Source organism: Heteronotia binoei, chromosome 13 (assembly GCF_032191835.1).
Source record: "Heteronotia binoei isolate CCM8104 ecotype False Entrance Well chromosome 13, APGP_CSIRO_Hbin_v1, whole genome shotgun sequence".
Classification (NCBI taxonomy): Eukaryota; Metazoa; Chordata; class Lepidosauria; order Squamata; family Gekkonidae; genus Heteronotia; species Heteronotia binoei.
The window spans coordinates 34,244,156-34,255,264 of NC_083235.1; the positions used below are offsets into that span (position 1 = coordinate 34,244,156).

Below are 11,109 nucleotides of genomic sequence, written 5' to 3' on the forward strand. Positions count from 1 at the left end.
TTTGAAAAATCCATGCATACAATCATGTCAAGATTGCTTTTTTTGCAGTGTTTTCTCCATACAAAATTAGGAAATAAAAATGGAACATTATTCCATCAGTTCCACTTCAGAAAGAGACTCCTCCACAGTCTAGGGAGAAATTTGAATGAGTGTTTAGAAACATCCCTTCTAAAAACTTCATCTGCAGCAGTCAGTACCCTGCAGTGCTTTTCACTTTGTGTTCCAGGGTTGCTTAGCTGTATATCAAAGATTCCTTGATAGAAAGATTTTTAATGGTAAGACAATGTTCCATGAAAAAAATCTCACATATCAATCTTGATGTCCAATGCATTGCAGGACACTACTGAAAATGTTCTAACACTTTCAACACACAGGTGGCAGTGAGGACATATTTGTGTCCCTGTGTACAATAAGTTGGAAAGCAAAATTAGTAATATAGGTATGCTTGGATTTGCCACAAGCTGTATGAATTTTGTACTCAGGTGTGCATACCTGAAAACAGAAAGTAGCATGAGAAGTGGCTCTAAATGCTCTTGAATGCTGTGGCTGTCCCTGCTGAAGCATAGAATTCCCATTCAGAACCCTCTTATTTAATACTTTGTTCTAAAAGATGTGGAAGTTGACACAAACTTGACATTTGAGCCTTTTGTGCTTCCAGCACTGTATGCTCCGACTGGCAGGCAAGGGGGGCCCAAGTCTCCACCATTTGCCACAATGCTTTTTCCCATGTTGGTGCCACACACTCCTCCACCTCTGATGAGGGTCCTACTGCTAGAAGCATATCCCCCTCCAATATAGGGGTCTGGATCACACACAGCTCCTCCTTGGGTTCGACACACTGCTGCAATAACAAGAGAACAATACAGGTTCACCAACCAATATCTAAATCTGAAAAATTGCCACAGCTTTTCATAACAATGAAAAAGTGAGTGTGAGGACTTACAAATATTCACAGGACAGACTCCTTCTCCACACAACCTGTTCAGATGAAAGAGAAAAGTTCTGTGTTTATATTATTTCATGAACATTTAGTGGTGATATCTGAAATGATGACCACTCTTCGTACTTGGAGATGTGACAAAGAAACAGCTCATTACATTGTGATGGCCACCTCACATTGTGATTTGAAATAGTCCCCTCACAATGGCCGTAATGTGAACACCTTCCCTCAGGGTGAAACAATTTATTAGGGGTTCTCAAGCGAACCCACCTGCTCTCTTCTCCTTCCAGCAGCTTTCTGTAGGTGGCGATCTCAATATCCAAGGCCAACTTAACATTCATCAGGTCCTGGTACTCCCGCAGCTGTCGAGCCATGTCTGCCTTAGCTTTGATTAGGGCGTCTTCCAGCTCTGTCAACTTGTGTTTAGCATCTTTGAGAGCCATCTCTCCTCGTTCCTCAGCTTCAGCTACAGCAGCTTCCAGTTTGCTGCGCTGCAGAGGTTGAAACCCAGAGAACTTTTCTGACACAGACCCAACAGCGTAAACTACCATGGTCAAATCTGACAATTAAGATCTCCAACCTAAATATGTAGAGCTTTGACTGGCATACAAGGGTGGTTACATGTTTCTAGACATAGTAGCATCTCATATAAGTGCTGCCTGTTCCATGGAATCCCATTACAACATATCCTGACCTGGATAGACCAGGCAAGCCTGATCTTGTCAGATCTTGGAAGCTAAGCAGGGTCGACTCTGGTAAGTACTTGGATGAGAGACCCCCTTGGAATACCAAAACCAGAGGCAGGAGCAGGCTTTATTCAGCCACCTGTCTGATTATCCTCCATGCCCCCAGTAGGGGTCAGTCACCAGAGGTTGCCATGACTTCCAGGTGCACACACACATTTACATAAAATATGAAAAGAAATCCTATTACAACATGACAATATTTTGAGTGCTTAGGTTCAGTTAACAGAGACAGTAATTTTATATTGTTAGTTTCAGATAATGAATATTTTTAGAGATAAACTAGGACACTTTTTTAAATGCTTGGATTATGCGTTTTATGTAATATGTGTTTTTCAAAAATCTTTCACCTGACATGGTAAATGCAGTAGATCCCAACCATCATAACAGAAGGGTACATAAACAAAAGTTCACATGAAATTGGCTGACAAGATACAATCTAAGTATTACATATACATTAAATGTAGGAGTCCAACATATATTGTGTTGTGCATTTGTTTAAAATATCCAGTGTACTTGATATTATTATTACCCAAACTTTACTGTTTATTTTGGAAAGTAAGATTCCCTGAATTTTTGTGGATAATCATCATTGTAATCATGGCATTCAACTATCCAGTGAGCTCAAAGTTACCTGGCTTTTGGCACCGTCAATTTCAGCTTTCAGTCGCTGAATCATGCGGTTCAGCTCCATGATCTCATTTTTTGTGTCTCGTAGGTTATCGCAGTGCTTGCCAGCTGTTGCCCTCATCTCCTCATACTTAAAAAGAAAACATTGTAATAATGTCAGTGTTTTAATATTCTCAGCTACTTTTTAGCCCAAATAATGTAGAGTTTGCTAAAATTGCTCTAATATGATTGGGGAATTGAACCATGATATTGCATCTTTTTTATGTAATATATGGAGTACACTGATCCAGGGATCTTTTTTTAATGAATATACACAGCCAGTAGTTTAAGACATGACCTTCAGCTTATATCAATCTAATTAACACAACAAAAGATATTTTCTCCATCTTTTTATTATTATTGTATCTTAATATCAGCTTAAACAATATACCTGCCACTGTTCCATGTTTCTGTTTTTTATGTTTGACAACATTTTTGCCCCGGAGTTCCCCTGCATTTTTAATTCACTGTTTCCCTGAAGATCAGTATTCCCAGGGCTTTTTTTTTAAAGGAAAAAACCCAGCAGGAACTCATTTGCTTTTTTTGTAGGAATAGCCCAACAGGAACTCATTTGCATATTAAGCCACACCTCTGACACCAAGCCAGCTCGGACTGCGTTCCTGTGCATTCCTGCTCAAAAAAAGCCCTGAGCATTCCATAGATCTTACAAGAGTTAGTGATCCTTTTCTTGCTAGGTACTCTCACCTTGCACTGGTACCATGACTCTGCCTCATAGCGGCTCCTGTTTGCAATGTCTTCATACTGAGCTCTGACATCAGCAATGATGTCATTCAAATCTAGGCCTCGACTATTGTCCATTTGCACAATTACAGAAGTATCTGAGATACAAGCCTGAAGTTCTTGGAGTTCCTGCAAGAAGAAAATACAATTCATTGTTCATTTACAGAAAGTTCATTACTGTGGCATAGTTTTTAAAGTGTTGGGCTGGAGAGTCTGAATTCAAATCCCCACTCTTCCATGAAGTTCCTATGTAGACTTGCAAGTTTACTGGAAGGATCAAATAGAGGAGAGGAGCCCATGTATCCTTCCCAGAGCATCTTGGGGGAAAGGGGAGAATAAAAATGTGATAGATGGACAACTCCAGTTCTGTGATGAATACAAAGATCTGAGAGATGTAGAATAGTATAGCATAGCTGACTCTCACAAGACCTTGGAAGTTAAGCAGGGTCAGTATGGGAGATGACCAATTTTGCAGAGCAATGTGGATTTTAAAAAAATGAAATGCATGATGGGTTGCAGAAAAAGATGTGACATTACCGCTTCATACAAACATCTCAAGAAGGTGATCTCCTCAATTAAGCTTTCTACTTTGGCTTCCAAGTCCGCTTTGTTCATATATATACAGTCAACATCCTAGTTTTAAAAAAGCACAAACAAACATTAAGTCAGGACACTTCTATCTATTAGACGATAGTGTCCTAGCCTCAGCAGTCATTAACTGACAGAGCATTCTGTTGATTTATGCAAAGAGAAAGGGGCCAAGGCCATATTCCAAGAGGCCTTGGAGATTGCCTGCTATTACAGTGGATCTCCAGACAACCAGGATTTTTTTTCTGGGAAAAGAGGTGCTGGAACTCTCAAGAGGGAATGAAGGAGACACACATGGACAGGGCCAGTGCCCCCCACCCCCCGCAAGCAGCCCTGCCATGTGCCACCTGAAGAAAGTGAGCCAGCAGTCCGGAGGGGGACTAACCCATCCACCTCCCTCTCGGTGCTCTGCTTCCTGAGTCCAGCCGGCAGCTTGGGGATGGAAGGCGTGTGGTCTGGTGCACTGCTTCTCAGTCCTGCTGCTGCTGCAATGCCTGGTCTGGCCCACGCACCTCCTCCTCCACAGCGGCGCTGCTGGCAGCTCCTTGCTGAGTGTGTGAGCAACCTTGTCCCAGTGGCTCAAAGGCTCAGCCATGAAAGGTTCCACAACTCCACTTTGTCAGCTGATGGCTGGCCAGCTGCTTACAAGGAGAGGGAGCCGGGGGAGACAGAGGTGGCTGGTGGCAGTTGATAGGAGGTTCTCTCAGAAGCAAGACTGCCACGAGTCACATGGGGGGCATCTAATTTAGCACCCCCCAAGAGCTGGTGCACCCTAGGCAATGTCCTAATGTTGCCTAGCGGGCACACTGGCCCTGCACATGGGTGCCCCTCATGAATGTTTAAATATTTTTTGAGAATTTTGTTTCCACAAAGAGGTTTCAGAACTCTTGTTCTGCCACATTCCTCCAGAAGAAAGTCCTGTAGACAACCAAGATCAGTTCCCCTGGAGAAAACAGCTGCTTTGGAGGGTGGACTCTAGAGCATTATAACCTGTTGAGGTCCATCCCCTTCTCTAATCCTGCTCTTTCCAGGCTATACTCACTAAATCTCCAGGAACTTAACCCAGAGCTGACAACCATGACCATCAGACAGCTCCACTAGCTCAACAGACCTTGTTTGCACATGAAGTGACTCAGTCCTCCTGAGCTAGTGGAATGAACTGTGCCACTTCAAACTGCAGGCAATAAATTCCATCACAGAATACTGTCTTTGCATTTAAAGAAGACCCCATGTGAGTAGAAATTTAACACACCAACATTTTCCCATGCTTTCTCTGCTTGCTGTTCAGATTTTCTATTTGGAAGATTTTTTTCTACAGGACACTTTTTCCAAAATGTGATCTGCCATTGGCCATGTGAAGTGGGGTATCTACTAATCCACCACATTTCCCAATCTGTGTGAATCATTGACCAATTTCGCACTAGGGCTTGTTCCAGGTAGAGAACCCTTTTGCTCCCGGGGCTTGTTTCTGTTTTTGCACAAGTTGCCCTGGAGCTGCGAGTTGGCCTGCCACTTTTCTGCAGCAAGCAGAAACCACTTGTCAGATGATCTCGCTTGCTGCAGAAAAGTGGCGGGCCAACTCGCAGCCCCAAGGCAACTTGTGCGAAAATGGAGACAAGCCCCAGGAGCAAAAGGGGTCTTTACCTGGAACAAGCCTAGTGCAAAATCGGTCATTCTTTCCTTGTCTCAATGGTTCTTAAAATGTTTACCAAATAAGTGCCTTTATAACTTTCCTGCAGTCTCTGGCTGCCTTCGCAGTTTCCTTTAGGCTTTCTGGAGGACACTGCCACACCATTCCAATTTGAACTCTGGTCTAACATAGACTCATACTTCTTGTGCTTCTGGATGTCTGTGCTTCTGAACCAACATGGGGTGAAACGTAAGCACAGTATATACATTGGTTACAGACTTTGCTGCTTCTTTTGAAGTTCCTACAAGCTCTGCCTCAAGCGATAGCAGGGTCCAACTCTTTCTCAACAGAGTCAATTGCAGCTCTAATAATATTAAAACTGGAAAGGGGGAGGATTCCAGCATCACCAGTGTTTCACATGAACCTCTATAGTTCCACATTTAGAAAAGTAATGAGTCAATGGATACTGTCTATATCAGACTGGGTTCAGTTCTACCAGCAGTGCAGTTCTATGTGACTCACCTTTTTAAGAGTTACAAATTCATTCTCAGCACACGTTCGCCGATTGCACTCCTCTTCATACCTGGTGAGAAGATAAAACATTTTGGAACTATCCTTAGGTCAAAAAAAGATTGTGAATGTAGAACATTTCTGTAGTGCTACAAAATTGTTTCTCCATATAATTAACACCTAGTGTTTTGTATAGGACTGGAAATATGGCCATGGACCAGAATCAGATTCTTTCATCTGGCATAGGAATTTGATTGTGCACCCCCTATCATTTCTGTAATAATCCAAGGGAGGAGATAAGGTCCAGGACTGATTCGAGGTAATTTGATGCTCCAAACAAGTACAATCATTACCTACAATAGTATCATTGATGGATGGAAGTAAGCTGAACCCTTGCTGCAAATTATTCCCCCCCCCCTTATTATGCATCTTGGATGGCATGACCAGAGAACTCAAAAGGGGCAGATTGTAGTAGTTATCAGGGCAGGGGTTCTAATATAATTCTCTGTGTAAAGTGCCATCAAATTGTAGCTCACTTGGCCCAAGGGCTGCAGATCACTTTTCCATACAGAAAGAAAGAAAAATTGTCATCAGAGATCTCTTTCACATGTCCTTTACTATCTCCAGAGGGTCGGCCTATAGCTGTGGAGAGATAAAACCTGGATCACTCTCCATATTTATTCTCCATATCTCTGCAGACCTGCCTGACCGCCAATATGTACAAGCAAAAATGTTGTTCTTTTTGCTTATTGAATATCTTAGGTTTCCCAGTGCTGTGGGGAGGGAATGTGATTTGAGACTGAGTTTCTGCTTGTATCTTGCCAATCCTACCTAACAGCATGTGTCGTCAATGCCTTAGATCCTACAAAGAAAGTGGCAATGCCTTAGACCCTACAAAGAAAGAAAGGTGCAGTGTGAAGTAACTTATATGTAGACCTGTACTTTTATGAAATTAGAAAGACTTCTCAAAGCCATAGTAGAAAGTGGAAATGTTATCAGGATGATTCTCTTTGATGAGAAGATGAATTAGCTTGTCTGGTAACATGTTTCTGAAACTAGGATCCTACTATGGAATTTTTCATCAGTGAATATGTTAACACTTATGCTTTTCTTTAGTTCTGTGTTTAGATGCCTGATTGTTTCTATGACCCTAATCCTATTTAATTGTTCACTGAATGTCCCATCCATCAATTCTATTAACTCATTACATGTAGTCTGCCTTGAGTTCAGGTGAGAAAGGTGGACTGTAAATAATATAATATAATAATATAATATAATATAATATAATATAAATCTGTGGAGTCTCCTCCTTGTCACCCTTTTCTCTACCCAGGAAATTTTTACACAAGCAAAATGCAAATAGGTGTTGCATCAAGACTGGAAAAAAAAAGAGATTTCAATAGTTCAATAAATCTCATATCATTCATCTTCTGAAGTGCTATGAATTCTGAAAGACTGATTCATAGACTACTTTTGCACTACAGGTTTTTTTCAAATGAAGACAATGTGGCATAACAGGACTCTGTTGAGGAAGCATACAAAGGTTTAGATCTAGCTTTCCACTTACTTTCTCCTGTAATCTTCTAAAACTTCCCTTGCGTTGGCCAGGTCTGTCTCCAGCTTGCTTTGGTCACATCCATGTCCATCTATCTGCCTCCTCAGGTTACTGATGAAGCTGTCAAACAGGGGCTCCATGTTGCTCCTGACCCTTTTCTGCTCTTGCAGCAAGTTCCATTTTGTCTCCAGCACCTTGTTCTGCTGCTCCAAGAACCGGACCTAGTTCCCCCCAGCAGAAACATTTTAGTTGATATGACCAAAACAGATTAAAGCCTAGATCTCTGACAGATCACACCCTCCCTTCTGGCCTTTGGTGGCTTCCCCCTAAGTAATCTGTAGTATGGTGATATGCTGAGAATTTTATTACAAAAATCCTAGTCTCAAACTAGTCTCAAATTACCAAACTCCAGTTCCCAGTGTTATCTAGGAACAATTGATTTACCCATCCATAGTGTGATGGTCAATAATCTGCAGGTCAGATTTGTAGATGACCATCCACCACCGCTTCTCAGTATTGCATTTGTGCAAACCCTCCCCTCCATAATATTTTATACATAATGAAAACAGTATTAGCAAACAACATCTGTCAACAAGTTCCTGTTGGTGGTGTTAAGAAGTGCCATGAAGTTACATCTGACACAGCAACCCCATAGAGTTTTCAAAGCAAGAAGCTATCAGACATGGTTTGCCATGGCCTGTCTCAGCATAGTGACCCTGGGTTTCCTTTATAGTCTCCCATCCAAATACTAACCAGGGCTGACCCTGCTTAGTTTCTGAGATCTAACAAGTTCAGGCTAGCCATCAGTTCCTAGGCTGTACTAAAGTTGCACTTGAAGATGTGTTCCAAATATACCTCTGTCTATATCCATCTGATGTAGGATCAGATATTTTTGCTAGTGTGTGAAGAAACCCCAAATCCTGAAAGTTATAGGAAATGGGCGATTGGACTTGTAGCCTACTAGTCAGCAGTAACACCCATACTTTTTACAATAACAGTCCCAAGTTCAGTTTCTCAACCATCTTCAGCACTGTATTGTTATATAAAGTTCCGTGCCACACTTTTGATGGGTGGAAGACTCAAACTGTCCCCAGTGTTTTGGTCAGTCAAAATACACATTATTTTCTCAGAATGAGATCACTAGGAAAACAAATCAACTGCTAGAAATAGTGCCTGCCAATTGCTGCTTTTAATTACCAAATTCATTTTCCAGTTTGGATCTGCAAGCAGTATCAGCTGTTGTGTGACATATAATTGTTTTCCCCTCCCCATGAGAATGCATGGTGAAGCCTCAGAAATTAGATGGGTAGAACTCAGCAAAAAGTAGAAGTGTGTAGAAAATCATGACTTTATATCCTGGTATCTCTGATTCAGAAAACTCAGAGAGAAGATGTGAGAAAACCCTTTTCCTTTCTGAGACTCATGCCAGCCTGTATAGACTATACCAAGTGAATTAGACTGGCTTACATAGGGGAGGGACGGTGGCTCAGTGGTAGAGCATCTGCTTGGGAAGCAGAAGGTCCCAGGTTCAATCCCTGGCATCTCCAAAAAAGGGTCCAGGCAAATAGGTGTGAAAAACCTCAGCTTGAGACCCTGGGGAGCCGCTGCCAGTCTGAGAAGACAATACTGACTTTGATGGACCAAGGGTCTGATTCAGTATAAGGCAGCTTCATATGTTCATATGTTCAAATAAGGACATTTCATATGTCCTAGATCCTAAAAAGGACACAAGCAACTTCCGTAATAATACAGCTAAAAATATAACCAAGTGAGCTTCAAGTTAGCAAGGTTTGTCATCAAAATTGCCACATTTATCAAAATAATTCTGTTCTTTGTTAGAGCTCATTTGCTATGTATTTGTGCTGAGACATATTTTCCTTCTTTTCTCCCCAGTGGAATATGTTAAGTATATATAATTGTTAACTCCAAGTTTCTCCATAGAAATATCTCATTCTGATACAAACAAACTTTGTGGTCTCATAACTCACCTTGTCAATAAATGAAGCAAATTTGTTGTTGAGGGTCTTCAGCTGTTCTTTCTCCTGTTGTTTCACCATTTGGACATTGGGGTCAATGTCCAGGTGAAGTGGCTGGAGAAGGTGAGGATTGACAGTGACAGGTGCGATGCCAGGTGGGCAAGGCCCACCAATTCCACCGACTCTATAACCAAAGCCAGAAGAACCATAGCTGTGTCCAAGACCAGCGGATCCCAAACCATATCCATATCTTGAAGGGCGATAGCTGCCAACAGCAATTTTGGGCCTGCAGGATGCAACACCACAAAGACTCCTGCTGCCAAAACCTAACCCTTTGGGGCCCATATTGCTGCCCCCTTTGTACGAGACGGTGCTGACAGCGCTGTAGGGTTTCATGTTCCTTGGTACAACGGCTGAGCTTGAACTGTAATTCCTGACTGAAGTACCACCCCTAGAACTGACATGGTAGGATCGGGTAGACATTGTGGCTGATGGACAGTGGAAAGGATGATACTGTGGCTTCGGATCCTCAACACTGGAACAGATAGGAATGTGTCCACGGGCGGTTGCTTCTCTTTGAAACTAGAATTAGAACTTTCACCTTTTTATTCATGCCATGAGTAGCCCTTGGCTGTCTGATTGGCCAAACAGCTATTTTAATTCAATTTATTAGCTTGGGGTATTGGGTAACACCATCTTGCTGATCTGTTTTGCTGAACAGAAACTGGGGCTATACTTAAAAGCACTTGTACTGTAACTTCTAATTTAATGGCCGGGAAATCCAGTTCCATAAAAACTACTTGCAAACCTCCCTTTTTAATAGTGATGATGAAGAGAAACGCAAAAAAAAAAAAGGATTCTTTTGATGTGCCCAGCATGTTTCAAGCTAGACAAGGGGTTGTTGCCTCATTTTATATGTGAGAAAAAGCAACATGAACACACACATGTGTAGTTTATTAAGTTGGTGCATTAGGCCTAAAAATACCTAATGTTGTTAAAGCACATGGTCAGGAATTGAATGCAATTATGCTAACTGAAATGAGAATCTGACCCTCCAGAGTTTACCTATCCATCTAGTATAAGAACAGAGGTCAGAACTGTCATAGGTGTGCAAAAGACGAGAGGGGTGTGCAAAAAAAGGGTACTTTTTGGGTTTGGGTATATGGAACCTGAAAAATATTGGTATTTTCAAATATTCCTGATTCCCAATACCAGTATGGTATTTGGATTCAATAAATATTCAGGAAATCTGATTTTTTTCAGCTCCATTACACCCTGTGGGAACCATTATAGGCAATGGTCCCCATAGGGTATAATGGAGAATTGGTGCAGGGATATCTGGTGCTCAGGAGGTCCTGATTTTTGAGGTAGAGGGACTAAATTGGCAGCATAGCTGCAGGTGTCTCTCCTCAAAAACCCACCAAGTTTATTAAAGATTGGACCAGGGATCCAATTCTATGCCCCCTCAAAAGATGCCTCCATCCTCCATTGATTGTGGCCCCTTTAAATGCCTTCTCCAAGCCATGCTACTCCACAGCTTGGAGAATTCTGAAGGCATTTAATGGGCTCACAGTCCCTTTAAATGCCTTCTGGGTGAACTCTCTCAATCAAAGCTCAAGCTGTGCTAGGCTTTCTCAATTGCACAGCAGAGCTACAGAGCCAAGCTTCTCCACTGGCTGAGGCTCCTCCTCCCCCATTGGGGAAGAGAGGAGGGGACGAGGGAATGAGTGGGAGGCTCCATGGCTTGGCTGTATCAC

General features: G+C 42.1%; 1 protein-coding gene across 1 annotated transcript; it reads right to left on the reverse strand.

The window, feature by feature from the left end:
- Window positions 1-382: 382 nt before the first annotated feature.
- LOC132581765 (keratin, type II cytoskeletal cochleal-like) lies at window positions 383-9,909 on the reverse strand. The gene is made up of 9 exons (XM_060253171.1): window positions 9,365-9,909; window positions 7,389-7,597; window positions 5,834-5,894; window positions 3,631-3,726; window positions 3,058-3,222; window positions 2,318-2,443; window positions 1,211-1,431; window positions 944-978; window positions 383-841 (listed from the first exon to the last, which is right to left on the reverse strand). The coding sequence occupies exons 1-9, from the start codon at window positions 9,833-9,835 to the stop codon at window positions 591-593; spliced, it is 1,635 nt and encodes a 544-aa protein (XP_060109154.1). The 5' UTR covers window positions 9,836-9,909; the 3' UTR covers window positions 383-590.
- Between the last annotated feature and the right edge of the window lie 1,200 nt (window positions 9,910-11,109).

What these genes read in the sequence shown, in the direction of transcription:
- LOC132581765 (XM_060253171.1), bottom strand. Translation starts at nt 9,835, where the DNA reads ATGTCTACCCGATCCTACCATGTCAGTTCTAGGGGTGGTACTTCAGTC. An exon ending in TTAGAAGATTACAGGAGAAA is followed by an intron (nt 5,895 to 7,388) that starts GTAAGTGGAAAG and finishes TCTTCTCACCAG; the next exon opens with GTATGAAGAGGAGTGCAATC. An exon ending in TGAGATGTTTGTATGAAGCG is followed by an intron (nt 3,223 to 3,630) that starts GTAATGTCACAT and finishes TTCTTCTTGCAG; the next exon opens with GAACTCCAAGAACTTCAGGC.